We start from the raw sequence: 21064 nt of genomic DNA, 5'->3' as shown, positions 1-21064 counted from the left end.
CAAAAGAAAAGGCGTAAGTGAAAGAAATTCAAACATGACTCATAAAAACTATAATTAGAGTGAGACTTAAAAATATTATGGTGGTGTATAAATGGGAATACACTCGATGTGCAATCGCGATTCTAAAGAAAAATAGAATAAGCATTTATTAGGCAAGGTAGACCGAGGCGGAAATGCACAAAAATTATAAATGATAGAAATGTTCTGCCACCTATGGGAAGTACGAGTCTTTGCAGCAATTCCAACGTTAGGTGTTTATAACATTATGTATTTATGTATTGCAGTTCAGCTGAAGCGCATCTTTTATATATATTCCAAACTCGACCGTACACAACACATGCTACAGTGTAAAAAAATATTATACAAGTTGAAAAACATTGGTGTTAAAATTAAATACATTTACAAGATATACAGAAAGTTGGCCTATCCAAGGAGTTATGTTTGTTTTATTAATTAAATCCGTGTACATAAATAACATGACTGTCAAATGGAAATTCAATTATAGATGAGATGTCTTTTTGCTCAAATGTTTACAAAATAACTTAAATATGTACAAAAAATAACCTAATACGAAAAACAAATAATCATAGAAATGACATATTTCAAATAAATGGCACTAAATACATCGAAGAATCGGAGGAAAAATTAACAGTCTTTGTTTAATAACTTCTTTTACGACTATATATCCCTCATTTTAAACTGATAAACTAAAAGGGGTACCCACTGCCATCTCTCTCTGTCTGGTCGAACAATGAGATTTGACTCAACACTAGTACAGATATGCGGAGCGTGTTTTTGTGGCAACGGTTCAGGATTCATGAATCCTCATTCTGGTGATACTAACCACTAGGCCAAGCCATGTCAAAATGAACATAATAAAGAGAATACTGGACGAAAAACGTAAGCCATACTTTAACCGTAATCATCTATCTTCTGCGAAATACAAAACTTGTAAGCGCGTTTATCAGGAAAGATAAAGAAGATGGCCTTGACTACATTACACGATCTATAGCCTGTCACATCAGATGAAAACCATACATCCAGTATTAACTTGACGTTGTCCAGAGTACCTTAATAACAAAACACTTTCGGAATTCAAAAACATCTTAACTCGGTATTGCTACATAAACAGAAAAATATGTGCATAACATCGATGTCAATACCACACGCTGAATAAAACCATATTACCCCCGTAAGAAGTACAAAAACAAAATCCTGATCAGGTTATACGTAATCGTCCTTGTTTGTGTTCAGGCACAAATTGTGCAAGTAAAACATTACAAAAGGGTTTGATTCAGATTAAGAAAGTGTGAATGACTGCAAGGAATGAACAATTACACTTAAATCAAGCCACTTGCGAGTCCACGACGTTGTTCGTTACAACATACATCAGTCACGAAAAATGCGAACAATAACATCAATGTTGCAGTTTATCACACTAATTACCAATAGGGTATCCCGAAAATTTTACATAAAAAATGAGTGATTTTTACATCGCTTTTGCTTTGTTTTTACACTTAGTAATATAAGAAGTTAAAAAAAATTATATAATGCAATATGCGGGCCTACCAATGTGAAAGGTATAAAAACCAGACTAATTTGACGGATAAGTCAAGTATTCAACATTTGTAATTATAATCAGGGCGGTCCAAAAGTTAGTTGTCCGAGAACAGAATATTATTCCTTTTTCGTTTTCACCAGTTCCCCATAATTAGAGTATGGGTATATTCGAACTAGTGTTGATTATTACGTGAAACTTAATCACACAAGAGAATTAGTGTGAAGGTAACTAACTTTGGGATTATCGTGACTAAACATCCGTGGAAGAAATAATGAAAAAGAACCATTTGTGGAAGCCGACGTGAAAGACAAAACGCGTTAATTTAAATCTGTAATAGACAGGAACATAACCACTGAGTATAAGGACGAAAATAATTACAAAAACTGCTACCATTCTATGCGTTTGAATACGAGCAGTAGTTTGAGTTCAATACACAACTAATAAAGTCCACATGCGCCTCAGAACAAAAGTTCTGTATATAGATTTTATCACTGATTCTAACTATTCTATTGACATTGTGAGTTTGATTTAAATTGCATAAAAAATGAACATTCAATAAATGTAGCTCTGTAACGATTATAGTTTAATGTGCAAGTTATCATAAATAGAATAATTAAGACGATTACAATCCAACTATTAACAGAACTAATTCCCGAGTATCACTAAAAAGGACATTTTGCGTTGTTTAGATATTAGCTTAGCAACAATATTAAAATACTGTATACTAATTACTTATGTTTATGTTACCTCTGGAGTCATACGGGAAATTGTGGGCATGTCGTAACCAGCTCGGACAAACAACTGAAAGTAATCTTCAAAGTGAAGGCTGATAAGCCAGGCTTGCAGAATATCCTTGTCCTGGTTGGGAAGAGAAAACCCACATAAGACATTTATTTTGTGAACGAAAGTGAAACTTACCTTTACAAATTGTTTTTCGGTGAATTAACTACGGAACTGTTAGTACTAAAGACTGTAATAATTGTCTGGCGATAGTTTTGGTCAGACTGTACAGTATTAGCTAATGCACGTGACTTTCTCTAAAACAGAACGCAGAGTAAAATAAGTCACCTGAAAAATAGTGATTCTTTAATATAAAATTGAGAAATCTGCTACATTTGGGATACCGAATGTGATTATTTGATTTTAAAAGACCTAACTTAGCAGTTATGATTGTGTCATAGTCCAATTTTTCACTCTGCCAGCCAGCCAGACAAATTATGAAGCCTGATTCGATATACGATACTCAGTGAAATAAAAGAAACATGCTTTTAACCACTGAAACTATGGGAAATACTCGATACCGTCTTAAGTATTACCACGGCACCTACTTTCCAAGTACATATAAAAAGAATTATTGTTATATGTATTAATATGTAATTACCAATAGTGTCAGTGTAAAGAAAATCATTAGCAGTTTTTTTAAGAAACATCACATCAACAGAAATCAAAGAAAGAAAAATAAGGTAATATTCCTAGAAATGTTAAACCTAGCAATTGTGTTAAAACTGTCACAAGTTGCATGTGCTGTTAAGATTTGTATTGTTCCATGTTAGTAAATACCGAGATAACAGTGCTATGTCGGTAGTTTGTTTATAGTGTTTATGGTGCAGAATAAATACAGCTTTTGAATTCAAAGCTAAACTATGTTTATGTGACTCATCATTAGTACTTTAATTATCATGAGTACTTACTATATACTTCTTAAGAATCGATCGATAACAAACAGCACAAAGTAACATGTTAGATATACAAGGCTGTTTACTGTATTATTATTTAGTTTATTTTGTGACTTAATATCTAATGATTATATAATTGTCATATTGATTTTTTAACAAGTGTTAGTTGTAAGAAATGTTCTTACGTAACTTTGTACGAGTTGTACGTTGTTTGCAATTACATTGTTGTCTAGGCTTTCATTTTATTGACATCAGGTTACTTGAATCTTCTGCACTTTGATCATAACCTTAGATGAGAGTATTGTTACCCTATACGCCGCTTGCCTAGCTTAGAGAAGGTTCAAGGCCTAACAAATTATAAATATAGGCGACTGAGCGAGCGCAAGAAGTAGAGTAAAATTGAAATGAAAATAAAAATGAAGTCAAAAGAAGTTGGAAACGGCGAAATTAGCCTGCGTGCGTGAGATTAGGCGTAACGGGCGATATATTAAAGTGAGTTTTACAGTTTAATAGAGAAAAAGAAAATAATTTTCCTTTCAAAGGGTGTTTTTAAATAACTGAACTCCTCTGTGTGGACTTTAACGAAAAGGAGACAATTGTTTCAGGTTCAGGATACACCTATGGTAACTCAGTGTGTGCTATCCGTTTATTATTGGAATTTATCGCCAAAAAGTCACAAAAGAATCCTCAGTCAACTCATATGCAAGAAAATCTGACGTAATCAGAACCGTAAGGAATACCCTGATTCTCTCTCTTCCACAGCTCACACAGACTGGATATCATCGTAGGTTAAGAAATAAAAAAATTGAATACAATTGAATGTATCTGTTACAATAAAATATATTTAATAATAAGACAATTTTTATCTAACATCACTAATTCCGTTTTCTACTAAAACTAAGAAAATCATATTAATTGTTGGTCAGGAGAATGCACAGGACATATCGTATACCCAATATTAGTCCTGGGTCAGGAAATTGTACAGCACATGCCATATCCCCAATATTCACCCTGGGTTAAGCAACTGCACAAGAAATACCTAACACCAATTCTTAAAAAAAACAAAAAACATTTAATTAGTACTTTTAGTTCTTTGAAGTATACTGTTTTGGCATTGAGAACACTGTTATTTAAACTGTTTCACAGAATGTATGAACACAACAAAATACGTCACATCAAGTTTGTTTTAGGGCATGGTAATGTTGTCAATTGAGATCTCTTTCGCAGTAACAATTATTAAAATTGTTGAACTTACTCATTTATAGTTCAGTTACCTTGAGAAACTTTGTTGAAATTACTTATGTAGTAGTTTACACTTCACCAATCATCACTCTCCAGATATTTGGCCTTAATGAATTATGCACGGTAGTAATTCATCTGCGAACTAAGATTTGCCATACGTAGTGTTTGACGGCATCTAATAATTTTCAACAACGTACGATAAAATATATTTAACATTCAGTGGAGAAGTAATACGTAAAAAAAAAAAAAATTACATCTTGTTCTTATCTGTCCTGTCTGGTTAAATCGATAACTGGCATCAATTTTTTTTCAAACTTAACTGTACAAATGCCAGTTAACATAATGCTAATTCACAATATCTTTACTTGTTTTAAGTCACGGATATACACAATGAAGCCACTAACACTGATTTAATAAATGAAATAAAAATACTTTTCTATCACCTCTCGTTTGTTTCTATATATTATTCTTACCCCTCCACACATTCTTATTGGTATGTTCATGCACAATTATATACTAGTTTAAAAAAATTCATTCAGTATCTATCACAGCGATTTGAAAAACGTGTTTTGTACGTCAACTATAAATAATCACGCAGTTTCCAGGCGTACTTTAAAATGCTTATAAAACTTAACCTTGGCAACTACGAAAAGTAGTAGTAAGTATGATAAACCTTTACAGAATGCAAATAATTCCAAAATACTTATTGTTTCTGCTAAATCGACATTATTTCTGTCGGAAAGTTGAAAACTTGATATCTGTCCATTGGACTAATTAACCTGTTGCATCAGGAAATAATACACAAGATTGTCTACAATCATAATAGTAAAAAAAATCACCCTTTAGTTACGGAACACCAGGGCATTCATGTGAATGCTTTTGCATGTTTATAGTATCCACATAAGATGGCTAGAGTTCGAAATGCCTTATTGTATACAGTTTCTACAACCACTGTTTAGGTGTTGTATTTTTTATATAGTATTGGTAATTATGCTAATCGTAGCTTTCATATTCTGGCATATATAACTGATTGTATATTGCTCCTATTAGATTGATCAGGGTTTGGTTATTCGTGAGGTACATAAATGTAAAACAACATAAAACCTAACTTAACGATTATTTTGGAAAATGGAGCTGTAACAGTTATTCCATCTATTCATAAAATGTATTCGTGAACACGAAGAAACCGAAATATTATGTATAATACAAACGCAAACTGAAAAACAACTGTCGAGATCAGCTGTCATTTTATTGAAAAACTAAACAGTGCTGAAATCCTTCCTTTATCAGGTTGTGTGGTGAAGGTAGAAGTGTACATAAAAATAGTTGGTCGTGAACTATAGACAAATTTTGTTCCACAAAATTTCTTTAAAAAACAACAGTAATTTAACTTATACAATGAAGCTAAATGTATGTATGCCATTATTTTTGTACTGATCTCACAATAAATACAATTTGACTTACATCAAATTGAAACTGGAATTTGGAATTAAATGAAGTTTTAAATTTTTTTCCTGAAGTCAACCTGCAGAATAAACTAAATAGTAAAACGATAACTTACCACTATAACTGTAGAAATATGCTGAAAAAACAACAACACTCACGTCTTTTTATTTAAGTCAAATAATCAAGACACTAAATTTTAACCATCACTTCCATACAGTCACGACATTAGTTACAGTATTCAGAACCCTTAACTGGTGCTAACCTTAAGAGTTACCTCGTAAACAGACAGGCTTTGTGACGTCAAAAATAAGTGGCAAGCAGTGCAAGACATTTTGAAGTTTTTGTTTCTGTATAAATTCCACTAAGGTCTACTGAATTTCATACTATTACCCTTCAACACGGTAATGCATGTGGAAAGAGACTTAAAAGAGAACCAGTCTTATTAAAGTCAATGTGATGCAGAGTATTATAATAAAATATTAACACAAATTTCAAATTCGAATTTTGTTGTCGTTGTCCTTGTTTACTGAATCGAGAATCGCTTTTAGGACAATAACAGAGTTCTTTTCATCTTCATGTTTACCACAAACGTTATCTTAACCAATCTTCCATAGTCTGCTATTGAACGACAATCTTTAAAAGTTCTTATACCATCACACATCCTACTATTAGAATCAGAAGCACACATTAATAAAGTTGAAGACAAATATTACAGAAAGCATCAAGCATCTTCGCTGTATTTTAGGGCACAAAATTCCCCGGAAGAGTATGTGATCATTCTGACAACTATTAATTAATCTATTTATTCAAAAAACTTCGTATTAAATAAAAAAATTTACACGAATCTCGATATTTAACTTTCTGTGTTTTAAAACCGATATAACTAAAGCGCCAAAATCCGAAAGTAAAACGGTATATCTTAGCGGGATATCTACACAACAATAAAAATGAACAAAGAGTTGAGGTGTACGACTACGATCACTACGATGCAAACTACACTACAGTACAGTAAGTCTATCAATAGTCTAGAATTCGGAGGTTTGATCTGAAGGAGCTACGCATGCGCAGTTCTGCCTCTGTTAAAGTCTCAAGTTCATTGGATGACGAGTTTTTTTCTGACGGCTAATGCCATCTCTTGGTCTTTAATATACTATACAGTGACCACGAAATTGAAACGTTGTTTCAACATCGAAATATAGTCGGTAAAATGTGATTGCTGGGTTTCATGTAACCTAGTTTTATAAAAGGTTTTAAATTTTAGTTCAGCAGTCCTAATATTAGTAATTCACACTTACTATTGTAATAATATTAAAAACAAACATTTTAAGCTATTTTAGTCCAGATTTTTAGTGTTTTATTGCTTCTTACAAAACGAATGTAATTATGAGAATATTCTAGCAATCACTGGAAAAACCTAAACTTTTATTACAAATTCTAGTTAGTAACATATACAACCGTTTAAAAACGTTGTTAAGTGTGTACTGCATTGCTATTATCGAATTTATTACTTACAATTAAATGAAGATTTAAAAGGCCTCCAAAATAAACTAAAAATTCTCAAACAGATAAGAAAATCTTTCAAATATATTACTAACAGATATCGAAAAACCCATGATATTTAACAGTTAATTTCATTATAAAATCTCCGCAAAAAGAGCGACTGAAAAACAAAGCAGCAGTATGAAATAATTTCACTCGTAGACGTATCTGTTAAAAACAATAATCCAAACACATATCTACACGTACAAATACACTCTCAAATACATTACACAATACTACAAGAATCGAAACACTCTCAAAAGTACGTTAAAGATACTAAACTCTGATTCATTAGAGTCCCATAAGACCACTTACACGGAAACATCGAATTTACTACAAGCATTTCCCACACGTCGAATTGCATAATTATGTACATTGATACAGCAAACTTATATAAACTAAAATGGATATATAGCACTTAATTTCAACAAAGTGAATCAACATATTTTCAAACGAAGGTTAACTAGGATACACTCACAACGTAACGTAACAACGAACAACATAGGCTTAGCTACACACTAACAAGGATATTTAACACTGATTCAATATACTTTCAGTACACACAAATATTCACTCAGAAATATTGCATTTAACGCTGCCGTTATGATAATCAAATTTGCTTAACACTTATGGTAGACACAGAAAAATACATAAATCCGATGTAGGGTTTGCAATGCATAAACTTACAAAAACACAGAATACAGATCCAGCATAACATAAGCCTACGTGCAACGTTAAGATGATAGCTAAGAGCAAAATATTTTTTCACTTCGATTTAGGCAGCGTGCAAACCAAAAACCAAGGGAAATGAGCAGAGTAGTAAGGTCAAACGTACGTAATTAATTCAGAGGCGCCAAGTTACAGCGTTACCTTGAAGGACTCAAGAAACATGGGCAAACAATATACGTATCTCTAGTACGCTTTTGGTAAACAAACAATAGGTGTTAAAGGTTTAATTAGTCAAATATTATTAACGGTGTCAACGTAGAACACAAAAACTAACATCAAAATACTTTTTTTTGGGGGGTGGGTGGGTGGAGGAGACTGCGAGTTGTTTCTGTTAATAGTGATTTGTTTGTTTTGAATCTTGCGCAAAACTACACTATAGCCACTATAGGGCTATCTGCACTAGCCGTCCATAGTTTAGCAGTGTAAGGCTAGAGGGAAGGCAGCTAGTCATCCCCACCCAGCGCCAACTCTTGGACTACCAACGAATAGTGGGGTTAACCATACATTATAACGCCCCCACACCTGAAAGGGCGAGCATATTTGGGATGACGGGGATTCGAACTCGCGAGTGGAGCGCCTCAAACACCTGGCCATGTCGAGCCGTTAAAAATCATAAGAACCAAACATGTCTTCTTTTTACTCCTTGCCAATTGTTGTTATAAATATGTTTTTAAATTTAAAATTAAAACGGTGAATTATTGCGTATTGACCCTTACTAGCATAATCACTTTTATTTTTTACTACTGTAAAATACGTTTGTCATTCGTTTTAAAGTTGAGGTTTTTTTCTCCCTAATATCTCGTAGCAAGCAGGCTGGGGAATCTGGCGTCTTTTAATAGTTATGAACAATTTTTATGACTGAGAAAATGGGTACGCTGGAGGTATAAGAGCAGAACGGTAGGGAACTGGGCCCACATAACCCCCCCTCGTTCACGTCACAGCAAATAATGGTAGCCACCCAAAATATTCCTCTTCACGTTTATTGCCACTAACGACGAGAAGACAAGTATAATGTAATGTACAGTTGCTCTCTAGAGACAAAAATATTTTACCTTTGAGAACGACAGTTTAGAATTATGAACTGTTGTTAAAGTATCTCGCGCCCTTTCGACATCGCTGTTAAACATATTTGATCTAAACACTCAACACTGTTTTCCGCATTGTTCTTTCGCTTTTGATTTGCAAACTCCTGCTCTGGCTAACACCGAGTTTATAAAGCAGTGTTCTGGCACTAGCTCAGTTTCATATCATACTCTGTCTAGAAACTAGTTTCACATTTCATTTTTCGGCATCATAATATAAAGATCAGCTGTTAAGAGCAAGATAATACTAATTAATCTTAGAACTCAGGGAGAAACTCGTACTTCGTTTACGAAACACTTTTTTGGTTGTGATATTTTATACTTGAGTGCATTAAGTTTATAAAATGTAAAGACACTGCTGCGAATTTAAAGTAACTTAAACAGTTAAGTTACCGGTCTGACTACCAACATATCAGGTTAGGTATATAGAGTAGTGAACGAATCTGATGGCCGTGCGGGGCGTCTCACTGACTACGAGGTTAAATCTATTCCACAATACTTAATAGACATCAAACAACTCTAGTACAAAATACACTTTAAGCCAAGCGGCCTAATCAGTATAATAAACTGATCGATTAATCTAGTAAGAGACATCAGATCTAGCGATACATTTAAAACCTAGATACTGGTGACAATTATCTCGCTGATATTGTTTCCAGGGCTATTCTCAATACAGCACCGGTATTTCACGTGTCTCTATACAAACGAAGAAATTCGTACCTAAAATATTAACACATAAACACTGCTGTTTGAGAAAGTATTGCGATCTATTTCCTAAATACGTTTCTCTTCACACTATCTATTCCCATACCTCCCTTACGTATGTCGTTCATACTCCTAATTTTATTTTTGCAAAGAAATGAAGTTTAAAAAACTTCCCTCGCACGTATAGTGAGATCATCCATACTTACCACACACATCTTACTTTTTAATTTAAATATTACCTGATCCATTTTCTTTCAACAAGTTATTCGTCGTTTATATATATATAAACATGGGTACCTCCTTATATGTGTATTTTTTCTAATATACAATGTTATATGTGCGACGTTGTTACAGTAACCATATATTTTATTCAAAACATTCTTTTTTGAAAATCTATCCCTTAATAGGCTTAGAGAGCGTGCACGCTCAGTATTTCAACTGTAGCACATTTTTTTAAAAACTCTATCTCAGGGATCCAATTTCTTAGCTTGCAATAAAACAGTCTTATTTTCCCGAGGAAATAAAGTTAAGAGAGAGCGATATTATCTGTCCACACTCGTGCTTCCACGCCTGCTTCATTTAAAGTTGGAAGAACTACTTCAAAAGTCTGGTTATTTTCAAGTTTATCCTCCATTACTACCAAGTGGTGCTTCGGAGCCATCTATCGATAGTCACTTCTCCACTTCAGTTAGACATTCCGTTAAACTGATACTGCCTATACCATCAAATAACTAACTTCCAATCTTCCTCTGACCCTAATGCTGACTACACGTTGATACAAGATTCAATTTTCCACCTCGTTTTTGTTTAATACATCCTCTCTCGTTCTGCTATAATTTGTTCACCCGCACGTTTTTGTTTTATTTCGTCAAAAAATAAAAAGTTAGAAAAGTCAAAGTACAGTTCAAAAACTTATATCCCAGGTCATTTTCTCCGAAAAACTAAGTATACAGTTACATTAAGCTACCAACACTAACGGTATAAATGAGCAGAAAAGACAAGACCACTATAATATACATGCAAACACTACCGAACAGAAAACAATGCCTCACTTGTAAGTTAGATTCAAAACAATTCGAAAACCCGATTCCCAATTCTCTAAACTATATTGCAGGTCCCGCACAGTGTATATTTAAGTCATTAATACGCTTTCTTAGTAAAACTGTACACAGGATATATCCTTTGTTATTTATTGTCTTATAACCACCCGAGACTTCTGAGAAAAACCCAAAGACCTTTCAGAGCGAAGATTAAACTTGCCTACACAAAACAATTAGCAGACACCTTCTCACTTTGACACCACGAAAAGGTTTAACAATCAGCTGTAACAATGAAAAAAAAAGTTTCCAATCAAGTGCTTACAGTGTGCTTTAAAATAATCGAACCACTTAAGTCTTTTTTCTTATTTAAAGGCTTTTTCTGAAATGCAGAAATTCAAATGTACACAATACAACACTGATAATGTCAATATCATTAGAATACATTGAGAGTAGGGTCTTTTATTTAAACTTTTTAATATACCTCAGTAAAATCTCGTGATTTGCACAGAAAGGAGTTTAAAAAGTACCCAGACCTGAAAGGGTTAAGATGTTGATTCGTTTCATTGACATATCCTAGAACTGTCCATACATTTATGTACACCTTATGTTTCTGCCAATTCTGATCCAAATGAGCGTCAGTTCATCTCGGTTTAAAAACATAATCGACAGATAGCCCTCTTGTAAAGTTTAATTAAAAAAAGCGAAATTTAATTTTTTCACTGTAGAAGGTGTGAGAATTAAAAACCACGTAGTTCAAGTGGTAACTTTCATGGAAATCTGTGACTAACGTGCACATTCCTTTTAGAGATAAATTTGTGTTATTGTGTTTTGTTAAATATCTAATGATCGCGTATAGTTCCACGAAAATCTGTAATGTTTATTACAGAGATCATCAATGAGGTCTCTGTTCACACTGGCCCGGCATGACCAGGTGGGTTAAGGTGTTCGACTCGTAATCTCAGAGTCGCAGGTTCGAATCCCTGTCGCACCATACACGCCCGCCCTTTCAGCCGTGGGGGCGCTATAAAGTTACGGTCAATCCCACTGTTCGTTGGTAAAAGAGTAGCCCAAGAGTTGGAGGTGGGTGGTGACGACTACCCGCCTTCCCTCTAGTCTTACACTGCTAAATTAGGGACGGCTAGCACAGATAGCCCTCGTGTAGCTTTGCGCAAAATTAAAAAAAAAAAAAAACTGTTCGCACTCACGCATAATATTTCAATCAACAGTGTTTCACACTTAATTGCAGTATGGTTGTACAGTGGAATGAACAACAAACTTCATGTTTCTACGACACTGCTTTTTGGCTGAGATAGAAATCTTTGAATAACAGTGGAAAAACTATTTTCGTGACACTCCAGTAAAGATATAAAACTGAGACTTGATCTACAATAAATACAACTTAGTTATAATAGGTTGTGATTTGTTTCGCAATTACTTTCATCCAACTTTGCTTTATTTTGTATTTTATGAAATATCTACAGCTTATGGTTCTAGCCTAATCCGAAAGTTTATAGTTTTTGGTTTTATAGACCGTTAATATCTTAGAAACAGATCTTTATTTCACTTTAGACTTGCATGCATTCTAACGTGTCAGAAGTTAAATACTTCCGTCAATTCATTATGTAATAAAAAAAATCAAGTATCACTTTCTTACATATTATTGTACAATGAATTGGTTGAAGGATATTAAACTATTCTCCTCTCGACAAATCAATAGTTAAAATAGCTACCCAAAATCCGACGAAAAAGCACTGAAACAAACCCACCACAATAAAAAACGCTCTCTTCAGAAACTCGTTTTGTTTGAACATTATCGTTTCTAATCTTACCGTCTCCTTTTCCTACACTTATGTTAACCTTTCGTACTGAAAGAAGAAAAACAGTGCATGCAAAAGTTAATTTTTAACGTATATATTGTTACTTCTTATTTACTTTATATCCGTGTGATACTAAATGTTTTTTTTTTTTTTTGATGTCTGAGCTTTATACACAGATATGCACAAACAAATATTTAAAACGGAGAAACAGACAGACGACACTTCTTGCCCCACCCAGCGTGGGTAACAACGACAGTTAGTGTTCACACTGTTAAGTACGACGTAGTACTCTTGCTTTTGTTTCAGTTCTGAAAAGGTCTTTGGTTTAAATTTATATCGGTCTTAAATGACATCTTGCAGCACGTCAGTATTTTTTACTTTTATACACAATAGGGCCACTGTTAAAGTAACCTATATTAAATTCGCATACTTTCAATATTCTTAACCCCCTTTATAGTGAAATATCAAAATACGACATAAAAAAAGCTTATAATTTATTACATTTCTATCATAACTGTATTTAAACAATTACATGAACTTCCATAATCAATAATCTGATTTACCGATCAATCTCAAAATTAGTTTGTGATTGTGCAGAGTATATAACATTAATATGTCAGAACTGAAATCCTATCATTATAGATCTCAATTACTTACTTTTCTTGATATCCAATAAACGAAACGCAGTATTTTTAAACTGGCAAAACATGGAAATCACAAGCAATTTCTTGACAATTATTATACATTAGTGTAAGAATGTTCTCAAAGCATAAAAACATCTCTGAAATCAGCCCAGTTTTTCACTTATTAAAATATTGTAACATGAGTCATTTAAATTAATTTTCTTTTCCATTTCTGATCTGAATATTCTATATTAAAAGTCACTTAACCTACCGGAATGGAATGTAACATCATCTCCATGACGTTAACTTTAGGAACCAATAGTGCGCTGTCATTGATTTGGTCAACGCTGGAGTTTGAACTGTGGAAACTTTGTCTTTGACAGGAGTTTGTCTCGTAGATTTGTACAGCTATACGATGAGGCCCAGCCTAAAACATTATTGTTATTTCTGAATGTTACCATCTGGATTTTGCTACAATGTTTTCCTCATTTGTCATTATTACCTAAATCTAAACGATAATGATTTTGTACACAAACTAAACAAGCCTAATTTTGTAGACAATATTTTACAGTTTTATGAAAAACACATAATATAACAGTGACAGTGAATAACTGATTCATTGAACTAAAACTTGAAAATGAAACAAAAACGTTTTTCTTTAATTATATACAAGATCACTGATAACAAATCACACTGAATACAAGTAAAATATAATTCCTTCACCCATAATAAGTACATTAACAAACTCATAATTTATTCGTTCAAACACTACAACACTGTTATGACAAACGACTTTAACTGACCTTGCCATCTGATCCTGCAGCTGAAGCTCGGCCACTGTCCAAGCTAGAAGTGCTATTTCGTGACCCTCCACCAGATGAACCCCCACTACTGGCTCCTGGACTCTCTCGGCCAGGGCTCTGCTCCACATCAATACCTTGATCTTCTAAAGATGACTGAGTACCATGAAGAGGTTTCTTATATGGAGTCAGTGGAACTAAAAGAGAAAAACGTTTCATGTAGAGGGTTTTTGTATGTAAGTTGATAGTGTCATAATAACATTTCATACAGACGTTATTTGTAACCAAACAGAAAAATAGTTATAATGATAAAAGTTGTGGTACAAAAGTTATCATTTGTGAGTAGACTTGTCATGTTTTGCAAACAGGACTATGTTAAAGTAATTTACACATAAATTTGCTATAATAAGACATGTTCAAAGAAATGCACCATAAATACAATATAAAATAAAAGATATTTCTCAAAGCAAAAAAGGAACTTTCTACAAAAGGTATAAATTTGTGTACATTTCTAAATTAGCTTAGTTCCATCCACATGTTTACATTATTTATAAAGAAATTTAAAAATCAGCATTATTCCTTCAATGTTTTTGAAAGATCTTGTCCCCCTTTGATCTTTAACAACAGTCAAACTTCAAAACAACATAACTCCATGTGTCCCTTTTTAAACTACACTCAAGTTACTTATACCTAGGAATCTGTAACTGAGTAAAATCTGTAATCTGTAAAAGCAGTTCTAGTTTATTAATTTTACCAAATCACTACTTTTATTGATTTTTGTCTTTTACAATATCTTGATTACTCCTCCCTTTGCAGTATCTTCTAAAGTCCTTATGCTTTCTACACTAGTCATTTGTTAAGCATTCTTGACCATCACTAGGTACATTAAGGAGCAGTAAATTTCTCTCTCTGAACCCCTGTTCCTCTCACATTATTTCTCTTTTTCTCATATTTTCATACTTTTCAGGCATGTATATGAAATTTATACTGAACCATCTGGCATTATCTGTGTTTGTAAGTTTATAACATATAAATTTAGTTTTAGAAAAAAAGAAAGTTTGTGTACTATTTTCCAGAACATGAAATCTCTTAGATAGTATGTCCATGTAACATACATCTACAAGTACAACAAATGTCAGAATTACTAACATGATCATTAATAACAGGTAAAATGAGTCTCAAGGATGATGAAAACATGAAAAGTTACAAATAACAATAAACTGCTCTCAAAATTGTCATCCCTTAGTTAAACTATGATTTTCTATGTACCTTTTAAGATTAAAATTAGTACTACTTACCATTCCCAAAACCAATGGAGTTTGTCCCTTCAGTGGGGGTACTAGGGTGACTGTTTGGGTGTGGATGGACAACTACTTGGGTATAGTGTGTCTATCAAAAAAGAAACTGAAACTGACTGTATGCTAAAACTAATATCAAATTCTAACTCTGAATAACTTTCAACACATTTTTCAATTTATTAATCATTATTTTTGTTTCTATTTAAACAGATTACTGATAACTATAAAGTAATTTGTAGCATAGCAACACTTGCAATATGCAAAGGTAAAAAAAATAACAATCAGCTGATTATTCAGTATTAAGGTTAATTAAAGAATTATTTCCAGTATGGGGTTCCTTTGTATTGATTTCAAAGTGATTGGATAAAAGTTATTGCAACTGGAGTTGTCCCTCCTTCCCTAATTACATACCTACAATGATTTATGCTAAACAGTGATCATTTCAGTGGTGGAAATTTAACGTGCTCCCTTCTTTTGGTTCATTGTACTGTTCATATTGCTTGGGTGTTAAATTTAAATTAACTCTGCTCCACAATATAAGAAAGAACTGAAATGTTTATTGACTATGTTTTAAGCAATCCAAAGAGCTAGTCCACCAGTACTTAAACGTTTGAGCATTTTAACTGAATATTACATTAAACAAGAACTGGTTTCAAGACCACATTACAGAAACATACATGTAAATTGAAAATAAATAGCTAGATTATGATTTTTTTACACAATATTTTTAATAAAAAATTCTTGCTATGCATAACTTGTGCCAATCTTTCCTATAATCACTGCTTTTAAGTTACTCAATAAAAACATTGTGTCTTATCATTGTAAAGTAAATATATTGAATTGGAAGATGTTTTTATGTCTGTTTTTAAGGTAGCTATGATTCAACTGTTACCTGAGATGCTGGGTAGTAAAATGGACCAATGTGATGAGATGGAGATGAGCCCGAGGCAGAAGCAACATTATCAGGAAATCTTCCTTTGTCTACTAATTCTGTGAAATCACAAAAACATGATAGATTTAGTTTTTAGCACAGAAGTATCAGTTAATACACTACATATGCTCAACAAGTACAAACTACTCACTAATAGCAGAACTCTGAGTCAATATGCAGGTTAACCAGATGTCACACCAATCTATATGTGCACACCAAATTGTGTCTCTTTTATGAAAGTTCTCATAATGTTAATCCAATCTAGAAAAGCAAGAACCAATAAAAAAGAGAAAGCTACTTCAAATCAAATGTGAAATTAAGTTGGAATGAAAAATATCTAAATAAGGAACATTTAATTAAAGTAGCATGAATACAATTATCAAACATACTGTATCCGAGAACAGAAAATGCAATATTTCTATACATATCACTTCAATATGAAATCTCTGTAAATCAGAGTTAGATCTCACAATATGCATGAGCTGCTCATGGAAAGAAAACTACAACAAAAAACTGTGCATGTCTTAAGATAAACTTTTAATGAAGTTTTCCTCACAATGTTTTAATTAAAGAACTCTGATTTGTCAACTGTGTGAAAATAAATTGATGCTTTACAATTTATTTTTGTAAAAACAAAAGTAAAAAAGTAACTCAAACACCCATGAGAGTTAACATTTTAAATGAAGGTTTGATGTTTCCTAATCTCAATTAAAAAAAGTATATTCTTATTACTTCTGTAAAACTACCAAGAGAAGCAGAGGCAGTGGCAGGTTTAAGTTATGTTGGCTCAGGAGCTAATAATTTTTGTGGCAAATACATCCTATGTTATTTTAAATAAAATAAAATTATCAATGGGCCCCCTTTAAGACCAACTGTTACCTGAGCTTCCATTGAGTGGAAGTGAGCAATTTAATTCAGACTGCCTTTCAACCATCAATTTTAAATTTTTCTCTAGTGTCAACAATAAGATAGAAACAATACTGCTAAGTATGGAAGATGAAAAATCTGGGTGGTTGCAGAATAACAACGTGTTTACAGAATCAGCTGCACTTTGCAAGTTTACCCAAAAATGATAGAATAAAACTATTATATATTTTTGTTTTGCACTAGTGTCTTACCATTATTTCTAGCTTATACAGACAGTCAATTTGACAGACCTAAGTATCCTTGTTCTAAGTTATTTATATAATAGGTGGAATCACTGTAGCATTTAAAGTTGGAGTATAAAAGTCTACAGGTGGCACTCTTTCAGAAAGTGTTTAGTTATTTTTTTTAGGTAAAGAAATGCTTTAAGAGTTGTTACACTAAATAATATAAAACAGTTAATATTATTACAATTTTACTATACCTTTAACTGGAGACCTTGGAGGTGGAGGAAAGGAATCCTCTGTGCTAACACTGTAGCAAGAACTTCTGTCTGTTGCAGATGTACTTCCATAGCCACTGGAGAAGCTACAACCTGAATGTCGGTTGTTAATGTCTGGTACCACAGGAGGCGATACCTTTTTAATGGTGCTGGGTTTCAGGGTTCCCATACGCTGCATTCCTCCAACTACAAAAATTCCAGGAAAAATAAAAACAAACCTATGTAAGGATAACTGAATCTCTCATTCACATCTACCATCCACCCCCACTACTCCAAAAAATAAAAATAGGACTGCAGTGAATAAAACATTGTTTGTTTATAATTAAGCACAAAGCTACACAAAGAGTTATCTGTGTTCTGCCCACTATGGGTATCGAAACCCAGCTTCTAGTGTTGTAGGTCCACAGACATACCACTGTGTCACTGGAGAATAAAAACACTGTGAATTTGCAGTTATATTCTTTTAAAAGCCAAATCAGCATCCTAAATAACATTAATTTATTAAAAATTCATAACATGAATAAACACTCCATAAATACCAGTACTGTAATGCTTCCATGATCAAGCAAAACAATTTTTACTTTGAATGTTGTCTTATATTCAAACACATTGTTATTTTCTGTTTTGTACTTCCTCGGTTAATGTTGATGGTTGTGAATTATACAAGACTGTTGCTGCAATAAGAAAAATTTATATATATGTTAAAAATTTACAAAAAAATGTTTTAAGCACTATGTGAATATTATTGAAAAACAGATGCATCAAATAAAGCAGAAGTTCCATTGCAGCAAATGAGTATAGAATGAAAATTAATTAATGATCAAACAGAGACAATCAGCATGTGTATATGTATATATATAGACACACACAAACTTTCTGCAAAATTGTCAGTTGTCCAGCCATAAAGTGTTAACATTAAGTATATTACAAGTAGTATAATTTATACATTAGACTAGGCTTATCAGAGATTGTAAAAACAAAGAAAGCTATGAAGCTCTTTTGTTTAGTATATTAACATATAATATTGTATATAAAAGCCAAATAAAAAAGAATAATATATTTTCTACTTGCACTTTCCAAAATGCTAAGTACACTAAAAACTTAAAGTTAACTAATAACTTCCCAAAAATGCAATTTTCTGCTTGGCAAGGTAAATTTACATAATATCCCTCATCACTGTAATCCATTCTAAATTCATCCTGTGTAATATCAGCAGCCTCATATTCATTACACTATCACTTTACTGATGAAATACCTTTACTTATATATTAAGCTTTAGGTGTAACTGGTAAGAATTAAGTAAACTAGAGAAAGACAACACATTGCTAAGTGACTTGTCTTCCTTTTCCCATAATGAATTTAAACTCTCCCTGTACCTACTCATCTGCTTGCCTGTGAATTCTGTTCAACAATTAATGATAGACCTATTTCCCTCTGAAAAAAAAAACAAAAAATAACCTCCTGATGGCTCCTCCAACCCATCCATCCACATACATGTCCACATGCCCTAAACACATGGCAATTGCTGGGCTCATATTTTATCTGAACAGGTTGTTGAATACAAAAATTATTTTTGTGCATGCAAATAACATATTTCAACAGTTCAATGTTATAACTAGTTTTTAACGAAAAGAAAAGTGCTTTGTAACATATCATAATGGCTATGCAACATAAGTTGAGAGATTTAAAAACAGGGGTCAAAGGTCAAGAAACCTGAATTAGCAAAGTGAGACATGCAAAATAAAGCATGCTAAATAATTTCTGCATATGTTAGATGAATGTTTGGGGTCATTGTCTTCTTGGTAATAGAATCCTTTACCAATAATATGACAAATCAGTATCTGGTGGTACTTACACTGGTCCATTAGATATGGATCAGTATTATTCCAGCTATTTTGCAAATATCTCCTGTTGCCCCAACAAAAAAACACCCATCAAACCATCACACTGCCTTCCTCATACATATGGTAGGTGCTATGCACTGAGGTAAATAATTTTTACTTCTCTTACTTCAGATGTACAATCTGTGCTTTGAACCAAATATTTTTAACGTGGACTCATCTATCCATAAAACCTTTTTCTAATCACCATTAGTGTCGTTTTTGTACTTTTTAGCAAATTTCAGCCTCTTGATAATATTTAGAGATCAAAGTAAAGATTTTTTAACTGCTACATGACCAATTATCCAATAAAGATATTTTGATAGATATTCCATTTGACTGATCGTTATCACAGATCATGGAGTTGACTGATTCATTTTTATTTTGTTATAGAATAACAATAGGGCTAATTCTTCGTGCCATTATAGAATGTAAATTTCAACACTTTGGTTATGTTTCACTGATCCATCTTGACAATTGAATGAGCCAGGGTAAGAATACTTATTCTTCAGAATTCTCATATATTTATACCATGGACATATCATAATGATTGTGTTAAATGAACATACTAATCATATTTAGGGTCTAAAGTAACTGTCATTCCAAACAAACAAATTACAGTGCTATGTATATATCTACATATACAGTTATATCTTTGAAAAAGTACAATACACCAGCTACACAATGGGCTATCTGTGAACTGCAAACCATGGGTTTATAGCAGTGGGAGTCTGCACTGACAAAATCTGTAGTGTTACACACTGTTAAGTACAGCATGTTCAATATATTCTTGGTTTATAGCAGTGGGAGTCTGCACTGACAAAATCTGTAGTGTTACACACAGGTTTTTTAGAATTGTTAAGTACAGCATGTTCAATATATTCTTGGTTATAAATTAAGAACTAATACTTGAATATCCTACTTTTTAATGTTATATTGTAAAATCAGTCTTCCATTGGTATGAATTACACTGTTTTGTAAGTTGAAAACTAAATAAAACTTTTGTTTCATAAATTTAGCACAAAATTTTACTTTCATGGGATCAAAATTTCATCTTCATTCCTTTAAGGTTTAGATAATATCGACTCGACATAGCGGGTATGTACGTGATTGTTAACTATACGGTTGGTACACCACGTCGTGTTAGATAAGAAAATACCATACAAGGTCACGGTTTTCTGGTTATGGTTCTTCAAAAAAAGGCAGAAAAGTACAAACAACAGTGTGTTTAAGGCAGTAAGTAGCTCTAAAACACACCCCAAATCAATCCAAAGAGTCATTCAGACCCACATATTGAATGGTATGGTTACGAAATAAAGCCATTCGATC

General features: G+C 32.9%; 1 protein-coding gene across 5 annotated transcripts in view; it reads right to left on the bottom strand.

Moving 5' to 3' along the window:
• Positions 1-21064, bottom strand: part of LOC143222691 (caskin-2-like) — a 222330-nt gene that overhangs the window by 13076 nt on the left and 188190 nt on the right. For all 5 annotated transcript variants that reach the window (XM_076449533.1, XM_076449535.1, XM_076449537.1 and 2 more), the window contains 6 exons: positions 17838-18041; positions 16451-16548; positions 15559-15649; positions 14264-14457; positions 13732-13887; positions 2309-2419 (listed from right to left, as the gene is read on the bottom strand). In XM_076449533.1, coding sequence (XP_076305648.1) covers positions 2309-2419; positions 13732-13887; positions 14264-14457; positions 15559-15649; positions 16451-16548; positions 17838-18041 — 854 coding nt within the window. The remainder of the gene's footprint in view (positions 1-2308; positions 2420-13731; positions 13888-14263; positions 14458-15558; positions 15650-16450; positions 16549-17837; positions 18042-21064) is intronic.

Source organism: Tachypleus tridentatus, chromosome 8, assembly GCF_004210375.1.
Source record: "Tachypleus tridentatus isolate NWPU-2018 chromosome 8, ASM421037v1, whole genome shotgun sequence".
Taxonomy (NCBI): Eukaryota; Metazoa; Arthropoda; class Merostomata; order Xiphosura; family Limulidae; genus Tachypleus; species Tachypleus tridentatus.
This window is presented reverse-complemented; position numbering and strand designations above follow the sequence as displayed.